The sequence below is a fragment of the Callorhinchus milii genome, unplaced genomic scaffold (assembly GCF_018977255.1).
Source record: "Callorhinchus milii isolate IMCB2004 unplaced genomic scaffold, IMCB_Cmil_1.0 Scaffold5, whole genome shotgun sequence".
Taxonomy (NCBI): domain Eukaryota; kingdom Metazoa; phylum Chordata; class Chondrichthyes; order Chimaeriformes; family Callorhinchidae; genus Callorhinchus; species Callorhinchus milii.
Window position 1 is genome coordinate 8,764,760 of NW_024704746.1, and position 15,108 is coordinate 8,779,867.

General features: G+C 38.6%; 1 protein-coding gene across 3 annotated transcripts in view; it reads left to right on the top strand.

Moving 5' to 3' along the window:
* Positions 1-15,108, top strand: part of kifap3a (kinesin-associated protein 3a) — a 93,907-nt gene that overhangs the window by 54,084 nt on the left and 24,715 nt on the right. For 2 of the 3 annotated variants that reach the window (XM_042335401.1, XM_007895553.2), the window contains exons 15-18: positions 2,574-2,739; positions 4,668-4,814; positions 10,412-10,510; positions 14,398-14,483. In XM_042335401.1, coding sequence (XP_042191335.1) covers positions 2,574-2,739; positions 4,668-4,814; positions 10,412-10,510; positions 14,398-14,483 — 498 coding nt within the window. The remainder of the gene's footprint in view (positions 1-2,573; positions 2,740-4,667; positions 4,815-10,411; positions 10,511-14,397; positions 14,484-15,108) is intronic. The other variant, XM_042335402.1, reaches the window with a different exon arrangement.

A 15,108-nucleotide genomic window follows, 5' to 3' on the forward strand; every position in this document is an offset into this window, starting at 1 on the left:
ACTTTTGACGTTTATTTTTCAAATTATTTTTTCTATGTTTCCATTTCTATTGAAATTAGATTTCCAGTTTTAATCAATTCCTCTCACCAGTTTAAATACTTGTATTTCCTCAAGAATATTGGGGTCTGACAATTTATCTTGGTATCATTTCCAGGCCAGCTAATATTACTGTGGTCTTAACCAGACGCGTGTAGCCCACTCAACATCCGTCAATGGGTCACAGTGAAGGGAGTTATCAACAGCTTGTTTGTCTTGTAACTAGATTTGTTGGTAAACTCTGGTGATTTGATCTGTTTCATGCTTTGGCTTGTCTGGGAAGTCACTGATGAATATCAGGAACTTATTGGGCTCCAGGACACTAATACTGGACGCTGTTTTATTTTGCATTCATTCTTAGCATTGCGACCACCCTTCAAATAAGTTTAATCAGGAAACCAGATCAGCAGTTCAGCAATTTACTATTGATGTCGTAAGTGACAAGTTTACAAACTCAGTATCTGATGGAGGGCTATCAAATGTCTGGTTTATATCAGGGGCACCAGGCAACTCTTCCCAGATGGATGCATTGCATCAAGCTCTTTTGGTCGCTTGTGAAATGCAGTGGTTGTAACCCAAATTGTCCCAGAGAGAGAGAGAGGCCCTCTGCTGCTTACTTCTCGCTTCACGGCCACTCATTGATCGTTTATTATTATTATTTCTCCTATTTTCCCAGCAATGAGGATGAGCGAGTGAAAATTGGCTAATCAGAAATTGGTCTGGATCAGATCTGGATCCTCAGGATCATCTTCACCAACAGTGCAATACAAAGTTACATTTATATAGGGCCTATCACATCAGGAGGACATCCCGAGTCACTTACTTGTCTCTGTACCTCATGTTACCTGACATTGGCTCAAACTGATGTGATATTAGGGAGACAGTCACAGTTGAATTTAGCATATAATAATAATAATAATAATCCTTGCATTTGATATAGCGCTTTTCACGTCGGGAGGACGTCCCAAAGTGCTTTATATAGCATTAAAGCCATTTGCCACTTCTCTGCCAAGTGTTCTTTCCATGTGTAAACACTGCGTCATCCAGACAACTGCTCAAATATTTAAAGCAGAGAACCTAGGATCAGTAATCTCTGTTGACTATCTGTTGGGAGCAGGAGATTATCATTTGAATTGGTGGAAAAAAGAAAAGATGTATTTTCCGATCCCAAAATAAGTTCCCACGAGTTTTCCCCACCAGGAGATCTTTAACGTAAACCTCCAGTCTGAATAAACCAGAGTTTAATATGGTCAGAACAATAGATACTTCTGTAGAACTCTTAACTTAAAAGTTTTTTGAACTTTATTATGGACCTGCCATTGTTACAGCATAAAGTGCTTAAGACACTGTGGTGTCTTGTCTTAGTTTTTCAGAAGTACTTAGTCTAAGTAGACCAATTGTTTCAAAGACAGTGTAGTATAAACACATTTGCTTCCCTGTCCCTGTTTTTCACCTTTCTCCCTCCGCCGCCCACCAATTTGTGCATTTGCCTTTAAGCCAAAAACTCATTGCTGTAAGAATCTGTACTCATAAAGCAAGATTGGAAAGTTATCTGTTAATCTTGCAGTCATAAATTGTAGAAACATGACCTGAGTTATGAAGAGCTAAGCAGTAAAACCTTCAGTGTAACTCAGTGCTTCAGATTACCACCTGAAACAATGTGGTCCACACACTCGTCCAGCAATCAACAAGGAAAGTAACTGGCATTTAATCACAAACTATAAAAGGGAATGTTACACAAGCTGATGTAAAAGAAAGATGCAGTTATTAAAAATCTGAGAGGTTCCTGTGATATAATTAAGTTGTCTGTGTTTTTGTTAAAAGAATATAAAGATGGGTAGCTCTATTCTGTTTGGCTGTGATCATGAGTAGACCATATTATCTGGATACATGCGAGTTTCGGGCCACACTGGGTGCCCAGACCTGCACATTATGAAATCTTGATATTGTGCTTAGACAATCTGATTCTACAAAGTTCTGAAATTTGCTGATGGTGGTTATGGCTTTGTTTTTAAAATTCCATTTACCTGAAGTTGCAACATAACTTACGTTTATATTTTGTTTCATGTTTATTTGTGTGGCTGTGTGCATATTGGCTGCTGTGTTTACCCACAAAACAGTCACTACACCTTACAGTATATCCTGTGAAGGGTTTTGAGACATCCTTTTGATGTGAAAGGTGCTGTACCAAATGCAAGTATTACTATTATTTATTATTATTATAATTGTATAGCACCCTTCATGTAGGATAATGTCTCAGAGCGCTGTTTAAAACTCATAGGTTCACAAACTTCAGTTTTGACTTGAACTTGTGTCCAGTAAGTAGATTTGCATTCCGACACCACATTTCATAAAATAAATTTATAAAATGTTAGGAATTATAAGATGTGGTTGTCTAAATTGACATCTCGTTTCATAAATGTGATCAATGGAGCACTTTGTTACTCAAAAGAATTAAGGGTTCTTCTGGTTAATTTCTTTTTTATTGTCACTGCATTTTCAAATACTTATCATAAATGATCTTTTTTTTCTTTCAGGACTATGTTGGGGACCTGGCAGCGCAGATCACTAAAGATGAAAATGAAGAGTTTGTTATTGAGTGTCTTGGAACACTTGCTAATCTTACAATCACAGATCTGGATTGGGAGCTTGTACTGAAGGAGTATAATTTGGTTCCCTACTTCAAAGACAAGTTAAAACCAGGTTTGTTGAGTCATAATCTAATAAAAGAAAAGAAATTGAAAGGAGAGACTACCCTGGAAAGAAAATAAAACATTTTTATCACAAGTTCAGTTGAGCATACAGAATCAGTCCAAGTAACGTGTTATTCTTATTCAATATCCTGAAAAATAGAATGCTGCGCAGCGCTTTTTCAGACGTTACATGACATTACATTGTTTTTAAGTCCTCTTATTCTATTGCCCTTTACTATAAGTTTGGGAAAAATCTAAGCCTTTTGCTTCGAATTGTACTCAGCCTCTTGTGTTTGTATCAAAGACAAGAGGCTGAGTATACAACTCTCCAGGCAGTGAACAAGCTTCAATCTTAAAAGGCTGGTAACTCATCCAATCTCTTTTTAACTTCGGCTCTGGCTGGATTTGCACATCTGCTAGTGAGAAGGCAAGTGGGTATGTTGTCTTGCTTGCCCTCCAGGAGATGCAGTTTTCCACTCAGGCAGAAAATCTTTCATTCTGCCTTTCCTTCTCTGTGGAGAGATGACAACCTTTGCCCCATACAGCTCAGAATGAGAACTGATTCGCGTTTTGGGGGAAAATCAGGCTGTGACCTTACTATTTGGCAATGCTGCGCTCTGATTGCTAACTTGTTATCCTTTAAAGTGGGTAGGTTTGCATGGACAATGAGCACTATCTGCATTGCAACACTTGCAAAAAATAATAGAAACGTCTGGCAGTGAGTTTCAAGGCAGTAAAAAGTTATGGATTTTGATTTTAAATCCCTGAGCGCTCCACTCTTGTGACTTGACATTATCCGAACCTCTTGATTCAATTACCTTGTTGTATCTTGGTGTCAGATCTGTATGTATGCTGGATGTCCATTTCAGTACAGAGCTCCAGGAGAAGTAATCTTTCAAAACACTTATTTGTATCTGGTTTCAACATGTTTGGCTATTCAGTGTGTTATTTTTAGCGATTAAAATGGTTATTAAGTATTTTTAAACTTTGAATATATTTGGCATTCGTCTTTCTCATTCATTGTTCATGGCTCGATTTTTATGATACCCTAAATATTGTTTTTAAAATGTTTAATGGTGTTTTTATATGTTTTGATCACTTAAATTAGATGTGTTGACTTTTATTATTACGGATGACTTGCTTGATTTATATTTTTTTGCTGAGTGCATTTATTTCCCCCTGAATCTATCAGTGTATTATTTACGGTTTCTCTATCCCCAAACACCAACAAATATTAACTGGGGAGATGTTAGGTAAAAAATCATGTTAAAGACATAATCCACATTATTTGTATTCTGAAACTATAAATAAAATCAAACAATTGTGAAGTGCAGCTCTTCCAATCTTTTCCCTCCCAAAATGGCTAACTGATTTCTTCCCATCCCTCTTTCTCCCATGGTGAGAAATCTCCCTTTTGCTGTGGGTTTTGGTGAGGTGCAGTGTTCAGGAGGACGGAAGAGATACACATCACAATTATGTGATTTTTGTTTATGTTTTCAGGATACACATAATGTAGATTATCATCAATGCGATTTTCTACCCCAAAACAACAACAACTTACACGTATACAGCACCCACCTCGTGGGGTAGCGTCTCAGAACTACCCTGCAGTGGCAGAGCCTGGTTCTGAGCTGAGAGAGGGGGGTGGGGTGGTGGGGGGTAGAGGTGACTGTAAGCACAGTTGAAAAGGTTTTCAGGCGGAACAAGAAAAAGGAGGAAGAGAGGGCAAAGATTGAGGGCGCGTGTTCCACAGTTTCGGAGCGTAGTGCTGAAAACGCGAACTCCAATGGTGGAGCAGAGGGTGTGAGGCACAAGTAAAAAAACATCAAATTACATTTTATGAAGCCAAGCGTAAGTTTTTTTTTGACAGAACAACTGAAATACAAAATATCAATATAAAATGTATTAACGCATGTGGTTTGTTGTGTATTGTAACAGCTTTTATACCTGATCAATCAGGTGTGACAGAAGATGACCTAGTCCTGGAAGTGGTGATAATGATTGGCACCGTGTCAATGGACGATTCATGTGCTGCAATGTTAGCCAAATCAGGAATTATCCCGGCTCTCATTGAACTTCTAAATGGTAAGGATGTCTACCACCATTTGTGGTTAGTGTGTATGATTATGGGTTTAATTGGGCACAAGTGTCCAGAAATGTACTCTCCAAGCTATAAATGTCAAACTAAGATGAAATGTAATCAGATAATCTTTCATATCTGTATTGCATCACATATTGGTCAAGACACTTTCCAGCCAAACAAACTATTAACTCTCCATCAAAAACATCTGGTATAAAGTTAGCTGCACTGTACTTACTCATATAAGTTTCTGGAGGCAATTATACAACAATCGCTACAGCACCAAAGGATTAAGTTAGATCTGCATTCAGAATAAATGCTCTCTAGCTACCCTCTTTACTAACTCCCCCCCACCACCCCCCAACATGCACACACATATACACTTATGCCACGTCCTAATTTACTCACTTATTTTTAAGTACTTGTCATGATTTGCAGTGAAATCAGTTTGATCGTTACAAAATCACAGGTATCAGCATTTTGTGATTAGAGTACAAAGGAATAAAAAGTCAAAGCGAAGCCCTGGTGTAAAGTTTGAAGCTGTCAGTTATTGGAGTTCTGGATATAAATCTTATCGGGTTTTCAGGAAGGTATAAATGCAACTTAAAAGGAGGAGGGAAAAACTTCAAAAGAGTAGAAAGGAAGTTTTCCTGCAGTAGAAATGGGCTGAACTATGTTTCAAGGTAAGTAGCAATGTGATACTTTGTCAAAAATGTGGCTAAGTTCAGGCACACAAGCAATCACTTCTTGGGGTATGAGAACTCCTTAAATGGATATAGTCATACAGTATCATTACATTCATTACAAGCCTTTTGCATGACGATTGAGGGAATTTGACAAGATTTGTGTTGCTTTCTTTCCTATAATAAAGCAACATGGTATTGAATGGCACAAACACTATGTCTTGACTTTTCTCACCACTGTTATATTGCGCACCATTTGTGAGTGACCTTTTAGGTATTTTTCTGTGGTGTTGTGCAAGAGTTGCCAGTATTCTGTGGCCACATTCCTTAGCTAAACATGAACAAAATGTTGCTGTGAGTGTGTGTAGATAGATACTTCTGTAGCTTGGCAAAATGCCCGGGTGTTGATTCAAGTCAGGGCTTACCTTCCACCATCCTTTTTGTTGGTACATTTAGTATCTGCCTCACACATTTGGCAATGATCCTTTGAAGCGCAAAAGTTTTAGCGTTTTTTTCACATGCTTTGAACTTGCAGTTTAATTGCAGGCTGCAGTGATAAGTGAAGTGCCATTTTGTGCTTTTTGTTTTGTCTTAAAAGCGAGCTAAGATCAGTGCAACTTGTCAGCTAATGCAAAATGATCATTGTCACAATACTTACAAACAGGAAGTGTCTCACTATTAAAGCATGTTTTTATAGAGTACAGCTGTAGTGCCTGCGGTGGTGTTTTGTGAGTAGCCCTAAATGAGTACGAGATGAATAGCGTGGCTTGGTATGCTCATTGTCTTTGTGTTGAGAAAGTTAGCACTGATGTAAGTGCAGCAACACAGTTTATAATAATAATAATCCTTGCATTTGATGTAGGCCTTATCACGTCATCAAGACCTCTCAAAGCATTTCACAGGATTTACTGTCTTTTGTGGGCGAAATGCGCAGCCAATTGCACACAAAAATGTCGAACAATCAATCAGCCATGGAGTGAATGATCATTTTTTCTTTATTTGGGGGATTGTTGGCCACGACAGCAGGAGAAACTCTCTTCTCTTTTCAAATAGTGCCCTGGGATCTTTTTCGCCCACTCAATAGGCAGACAGGACTTACATGGTTCAGTGGCTCCACTTATTGAAGGAAAAATCTGTTAAGCATACAGTTGGACAGGGAAAGGTAAACTGGTCGATCAGCAAAGCAGACAAGCAACAGACAAGGTAAAGAATAGCAAATACTTGGGTAAAAGGTGCTTTGGTGGATCCTATCATTGAGGTGGATTTTATTTTAGCCAGGGCAGGTATGGAGTTTTGCTCTTCAGATTGTTTTAGGGACAAGTCTGACTTCCTTTTGGAAAGCCTTTGTCTTGATTTACCAATCTGCAACAGAGCAATGGTCTGTCCATTACCTATGTCAGGGTGATCCAACCTTTTGGCTGCTGAGGGCTGGATGCCCAATTTAACAAATGTCCGTGGGCCGCATGAGTGATATTTTTGTGTTTCCCTTCCAGAAACATAACATAACATTTACGAATTATGGAGGGAATGGGTGGTCAGATGAAATGAAGGAGGGGTGGGGCGCGCGGGCGGATGAAATCCGCCAGCGGGTCGCCAGTTAGACCACCCTGATCTACGTTATAGCAACCGAATAAATCATTTTCGGATTCAATATCTATCACTGGTAGTTCTTATTCTCATTCTTTGTATTACTCAGAATACCAGCTCTTACTGTCTTCTCTTTGTAGCACCAAGCTGTTTCTTAAATTCACCTGATCATGTCCACGTGCACACATTCTAGCGGGCGTCACTGAAGTGAGGGATCAGGGGCAAGAATCAGCTGATTTCTCCTCTTCTAGCCTCCGCCACCCCCACCCTTCCCCAGCCCAGGGATGCTGGTGCCAGTGGTAATACTCCACACCATCCAGACTGAGATCACCTATCTCTCAACATTTGCCAAGGATCAATCATGGGCACTTTCTGATCTACATGGCTCAGAACCACACCACATGTCGTGTGATGTGATCTAAGGAAGCAAAGTGTGAAATATGTAATTCCTCACAGATGTCTGATCACAAATGCATTGAACACATGAAGAAGCAGAACTTGTGAAAATAACTGGGGATTATTTGGAGTATTTTCAAGTCCCTAATAGGTTGCAATCCTTCAAGGAAATGTATAAATCTGAAAGTAGTCAGAGGGTGATGAAACGTACAGAGTGTGGAGTGCTAAAAAGCAATGCTGAATTAATCTTTCCATTAGATTGAACTACTCCCTCTGGTGGTTTAGAAGTCCTTTCAGTAGACAGTGAGAGGACTTGTACCATTAATATATTTGGAAAGTTGAATGTAGTTACAATTGGATGAAGGTCATTTCAATAAATTGAAACTTAATAATGCAAAGAGCCCATTATCTGCACTAATTGGAACAGGGCGCGTTGTGAATATGGAAAGCAGATTACGGGTCTTCACACAAAATACAAATTGGCTGCAGTGCTAACCTAAAGTTTCTTCCTTCAAATGTTATACTGTAATTATATCTGTCTTTTGGATGCGATGCTAAGCTGAGGTCATATCTGCCTGTTCACATGAACATTTAAGATCACATGACACTATTCGAAAAGAAAGGGAGTTTTTCCCAGTGTCCAGGCAACAATCCCCTAGATAGTATTAGTTGTTCACTTCATGGCTGCTTAACTGCATTATTATTGTGCACATGTTGGCTGCTGTATTTCCTGTAGATACGCAGTCAGTACACTTCACACTAAGTCCCATGTTGTGCTTTGAGACGTGTTGACGATGAAGTGAGATACTAAATCAATGCAAGGATTTTTATTAATTATAATAATACTTGCATTTGATATAGTGCCTTATCACACATCGAGACATCTCAAAGCGCTTCACAGGACATATTGTAAAGTGCAATGACTGTATTTTGTGGACAAAATATAGCACTACTTATTGCCAACCTTTTGTCCCTTCTCTTCTCTCCTTTCTCTAGACCTGAAATTCCACCTAGTCTTAGTCTGTAAAACCATTAAAATTTGAGAAATGAAGAGAAATTGCAGAAGATTCTTAAATTCAGTCTTAATTTAGAAAGTGTTCTGTTTCGAGAACTGTAGAATCTGGTTTCCAAATTAAAATTGAATTAAACCATTTTCCACAATTTTAAGATCTGGAAATAGATCCATGTTTGTGGAGGATCTTTTTGGCTCTTACAGGATACAAGAATAGGCATCTGTTCTCTGTTCCTCTTCTAGTCTTTGTTTGGTGATACCACTACGCTCATTGCTATTCTGAATTTTTCTTCTTGTCCTATCCTTGAAATACATTGTATTGCACACTCTTAAATCCCCACTGTAACTATCAAAACTCCTCACACAGTCTTCTCATTCATTTTTTTCTCAGGACCACATGACCTGGAATTCTATACGGCCCTCTGTTTTCCTTTCCTCCTGCAAACTACAGGCTTTGAAAATCTAACGTTGGCATCACTTAACCAATTTGTGACTATTATCTGCATGTTTAGATTGATGCTAACGATCCCCTGGCATTATTTGGAGNAAAAAACTATTTACATTTATATAGCGACTTTCTCACTGGGAGGAAATGTCAAAGCACTTCTCACAACTGACTGGGAGTCCAAGCTTGGGTGGGAGCAAATGGAGAAGGGAGTTTCTCACGGTTTGCTGGCCAACAATCCTCTGGATAAATTAGTCATTCACCTCATGTTTCTTTGTGGGACTTTGCTGTGCACAAAATGACTGTTTTTGTTGCTCTTTTCATAGCATCGCACTGAACTGCCAGCCTTTGCCATTTACATAGGCTTTCACTCTGTTGTGTTCAGCGTTTCAGAAATAAACATGTTTTAATGTAGCTTGATTCTCAACTTTTCTGTGATTCAAAACAAAATATACACGAAGGTTATTATTTTTCCAGCGGTTGCAACTTAGAATAGCCATGTCTTTTGGAAACTACAAAGAGCACTGAATAATTATAAGGTTCATGGAATTTCTACCCTTCCCCTCTCATGCATACCATCTCTTTATTCCACATCAATAATACTTCGGAATTAACTATTTGATGATCGCTGGAAGAATTAATATTTTATGATTTTAAAGTAAATTATTTGCAGCACAGTTTCTTGTGTTAAATTGTTTTAAGAACTATTCTGCAACTTGATTTCTTCACAACTGAGAGTAAAAGGTGCTTTTATTGTATCATTGTAGAATTATCCTATGCATCTAACTTATGATTCCGAGTGGACAGTGATCGTCAGGCAGGTTAAAATAGAAAGTTGCATGAAGAATGCTAGACCGCTCATACTTCAGCTGTCTCATTCAGTGACTGTCTCTCCTCACCTTTAACAATTGAGTTGAAAACACTATTGAGAATAAAATTGGAGGGCAGATGTGTAACATCTGTTATTTCATTGTGAGATCAGATCCTAACCAGGCATTAAGGTGTTCACCATAATTCTTTCCCCTCTTTTATATTCTCAACTCTGTTCGAATGGACTACTTTCAAAACAAAATTGCTAGATCTTTTTGAGGTTTCTGCACATTTAGACTGTTGAGTATTTTGTTGACAGGACATTTAAACATAATGGTCTCAGGATCCTAACCAAAGACTAACTACACAGAACAGTGTAAACTGCTAGACAAAATGTATTATAAAGTTCCCTCATTATAACACAGTCTCTGTTTTCACATACAGTACTCCCAGAAACCATGTTATGGATGTTGCTATTGACTGCTGCTTTTTGTCCACAAAATACACAGTGAATCCACTTTATTTTGTGAAGAGCTATGAGATGTCTAAACAACATAATAAGGCGCTATATCGAATGCAAGGATTATTATTATGCTTATGATGTTGAATATCGTTTTACAAATCTTAATCCTTTTTGGTTAGTTTTATCTCTCCCCCTCTTCTCCACAGCTAAACAAGAGGATGACGAGTTTGTTTGCCAGATTGTGTACGTCTTCTACCAGATGGTTTTCCACCAAGCTACCAGAGATGTGATTATAAAGGAAACCCGTATCCTTTTCATGACATTGACTGACTGGGATTCCCTCTCCCCATTCTGTTTACATGTACATGTACATTTACATGTACAAGCCTACATTGATTTGCCAGAGAAAGGAGTATGTACAACCGTTAAATTGAAACCTTAGATAAATTGGGATGTAGAAATTCACAGCAGTTCTCAAAAACAATCACAAGATAAGTGCAGAAAACCGCTTGGCTCCATCGGGCATAGTGCTTCAAGCATGATGTCGTGCTTCAAAGTGGAGCTTCTTGGCTCTGCACGGTAACCTTGCATGTCGCATGATCAGTTACGTCACCAAGCGATGGCAGGCAATTTAGCCCCATTATAAAGTCGCTTGGGATTTCATGGACCCCTAGATCACCCTATTACAACAGGTTTTTACTGAAGCTGGCATTTAAGACCAATGGACGTCTTATATATAACAATTTTGCACTTCCCGGCTGTTTGTGGGACATTGTTGTGTACAAATTGGCTGGTGCTTTCAACAACTCTAAAAGCCACAAAGTCATTCCACTTTGCACTATATTCTGTGAAGCACTTTGAGGTGTCCACCCAACATGAAAGGTGCTATATCAAATGTAAAAATTGTCGTTATATTTTTGTTTAAACCCTGTTAGTTCTAAAGTATGTGAATGAGCCATCAGCTGCCTCTTCCGATGGCAACGTAAGGTGGTATATCAATGGATTTGAATGTTTTGGCTTCTTCCTATTGTTCGTTTTCTTGACTTGCCCCAACTTTTGGACATTCTGTCTGCCTGTTAAGATGGAGATTACAAACTCCACTTTTCAGAGAGGGGACATTCCTGATGACTTAGGCATTCACCAATACTGCAAGGTTGCTCTTTAAAAGAGCCAGCAGAGACACAATGGACCAGTGGATGTCTTACCATACATAGCATTCAACATTTTAGAATCATTCACTTCTTGGCTGGCCTTCTGTCCTGTAAATGTCTATGGTTCACCAAACGGCAAATGGTTGCCTACAAATAGCAGTCACTACACTTGACAGCAATTATCTGAGTACATTCGGCACTGTGATAAGCCACCATTAGATGCTAATTCTTTTTACTTGTGCTTCTAATCCTATAAACAATATAAAAGGTTTTCCGGCCCAGTTCTAATTCTGATGAAGGCTCAAACTTAAGAGCATTGATCTTTCTAATCCTGATGAGGTCTGCTGCACAGCTCCACGTTTTTCTATTTAATTATTTCAGATTTCGAGCATTTTGTAGTTTTTTTTCATTTTAAAAAATGCTTCAATTTATTTAAATGTCCTGTTAATATTCACAGAGAGAAAGAAACACTGTAGAAGTTAATAACATATTTTCAAGTTAATTTCTTACAGATGAATATACAATAATGATGAAAGGAATACATATGTATTTAGTTAATACACCAGGCAAATGCTTCAATTAAACAGTGACTGAACATGATTATTTTGAAATTGTTCATTATAGTTAGATTATATTAAATATCAACTTAGCCCATTAATAAAACCAAGGAGATGGGTGGGGGGTGGGGTGGGGGTAGATGTGTGGCCCATGATCTTGTTTTTTAAAAAAAAGGGATTTATTTAGACACAATCTTAACCTTTTTTTGCATAAGAATTTCAGGAATTTCTGTTTTTTAATGGCAATGTTAGATTTTCGCCTGTGCAAAAGTGTGGCCTCTCAGTTACTTCAAATTGTATTAACAGAATTCCATGTAATCCCCTGCCAATAGGTATTTCACCAAAAGAGAAATATAAATTTAGAAGCTCTGTCTGCTGTCTCCTGTTGTGCTTTCAGCTGTTTATTTACTGTCAAAAACTGTAGGTTATGTATTCTTATATGAGTTTCCAAGATGCCCATTCTGCACTGATGTCCGTGCACTCGCTCTGTCTGTCTGTCTGTCTGTCTGTCTGTCTGTCTGTCTGTCTGTCTGTCTGTCTGTCTGTCTGTCTGTCTGTCTGTCTACGTACACGCACTAGCTTCTGATTTCTGAAGCATTTATCTTCTTGACAGAAATGCTTGATCATACCCATCTGTAAGGACAAATTAACACTACCTACCTGAGTATGCTTACCGCAACCATGGAAGTGGGAAATTGACTCACATCTCAAGGATATTTCCAGCAGCTGATTTTCCTTGATTTTTGTTCCATTGGAAGCTTTAAATACAAATCACTTATAGATTACCTTCATTCGCTATCTTGTCCCACCTGTTAGACCAAAACCTGAAGACTGTCTAATTAGAGAGCCTGAAGAATTCATTCCTTATCCCTCTTTCAGAGGTTGGGTTTTCTCTAAAGTTTAGTTTAACTTTCCACTATCTGTGGACGTTGGGACCATCCTTGTGAGTGAATTTTAAGTGTAGTGGATACATTATTTCAGATATTCCAGATGTTTGGAGTGAGGAGGGGGAGTTCACTCATATACTTTAGTGATCATACCATTTCCTAAGTAGTGTTTGGGGAATCTACTGGTAAGTTCTTTATAAAAGACCTAATCTGAAGTGGAAGAAAAGGTCAAAATTGATTCAAATCCCTATTTCACTCAGATTATTTTCCATTTAAAACTCACTCGGGTTCCTTATACTATTTCTGCATTGTACTTGTCCTGCTGTGTATCCCCCACACCCTCCACACCAGCATCGGTGGCTGAGCTTTTAATAATTAGACCCCAACCTCTGGAACTCCATGCCTGTATCCCTCTGCCTTGCCTCATCTCTAACTTTGAATCCCACTTTAAAATCTCGCTGGACAAAGAGCGGGATATCTTGCCAAACAGTACTCGCAATGGCAAGCTATGAGGTTTTTGCTGGTTAGACTCCAGCAGTACCTCAACATCACCAAACTTTGGCTCTTGCTAACCTGCGCTGAATATTTTCTGGAATCAGGTCAGCAGGATGTATCCCTCCAGGGAGAGAGTGCACATTCCATTCCAACAAATATCTCAGCAATTTCCATGTAGAAGTTGGATGCATGGAATTCTCAGTTTGGTTTAGATACTCTTAAGCTTGGTGATGGGTTTCTGCATGTGTCAGACACCCATCCGACCCCCCAAAAAACTTAAAATTTGCCTCTTTAATTGCTCATCCAGTCACCTCGCCTGCCCCTTCTTTGCTTGGCGTCCAACTTCACCATTGTAAAAATGCTATGCCACGTTATCATAACATAACATAATATATACATACATACAAATTCTTATTGTTTTACCTTGGCAGTTTTAAAAATTGGTTTCTATATGCATGTAATACATATAGGCAGGGTGCTTTAGTAGTTGTACATGTGGCCTTCAAACATCTGGTCTGCAGAACATAGATGAAGTTCATTGTGATATAAAGTCTGTTCTGTGGAAGGCTACATAATATTTCCTTTTACCTATGGAGAAATGCCTGGCTATTGTATAGGAAAAGATTGATAAGATCAGGAATTGATGGGAATCATTGGTGTGAATCAGTATGTGAGGCTAATGCTGTACCTAGAGGGTTACCTTATGTGTTTCATTTCAATTTTAAACAACTTCTTTGTCATAAGTAGTTATTTTTTCCAGAAATGAGATAAAGGGGGCAAACTATGAGAAAAGATTGACCATAAAATCTTGTACTTCAGCTCCAATGTGTCCAGGAAGAAAATGAAGTAGCGAAGGAAAGTCTGATATTCCCAGTACTCACTCACTTACAAGGTTCTCCATTATAGCACTCTTGAAGTTGTAAGACTACTGGAGCTTTGTCTGTCAACTTTTCTTGTATTACATTTTATTCTGTATTATGGGACAGTTACTGCAGCATGCACCTGGTAATAAAACTCAGGGTTTTACTCCCAATAGTCCTTTGTTTAATGAAGGGGAAATGCACTGACAGCACATTGCTCTCCCTTAACATACTGCTTACAGAGGCTCCAGCCTACTTGATTGACCTGATGCATGACAAGAATGCAGAGATACGGAAAGTCTGTGACAATACATTGGACATCATTGCAGTAAGGCTTTACTCATTTCACATTTTGTTGTGTGTTTAGAATAAATGAAATAGTTGCATGGATTTGTAAACTAGGACCAGACCTGCTGTGAAAGAAGGACCTATTTAATCTGGGCAAAAATAGAATATTTTTTGAGATTCACAAACTGTGGTTTGTGGATCAAAGAACTCCATTTCTGTTAGCAGTTTGTTTTCCTTCCCTTATTACCCCTCTCGCAAAAGTGGTGTTTGGTGGAGTATTCATTTCTGAGGGTGCTTCATAGCTGACCTTAATTTGTGAGATTAACAAAGGCAAATTTTGAGGATTGCTGCAAATTGTACATAACCTCCTTAAAAAATGTATGGGAAGAATTCCAAGATTGAATGAAGCCAGCAGAATGAAGAAACAGGCTAAACTCTAGGTGGAACGATCACATCTTGTAAATAAAGCAATCAACAAAAGGCAAAATACTTCAGGTGCAGATCCCCCACTTCCAACAGTCCCCAGTTCTGACAAAAGGTCATCCACCTGAAACATTAACTCAGTTTCCTCTCTCCATAGATGCTGCCTAAGCTACTGAGTGTTCCCAGCGACTTTTGTGTTTATTTCAGTAAATCAGTAGTCTGTATCACTGACATTTAGTATA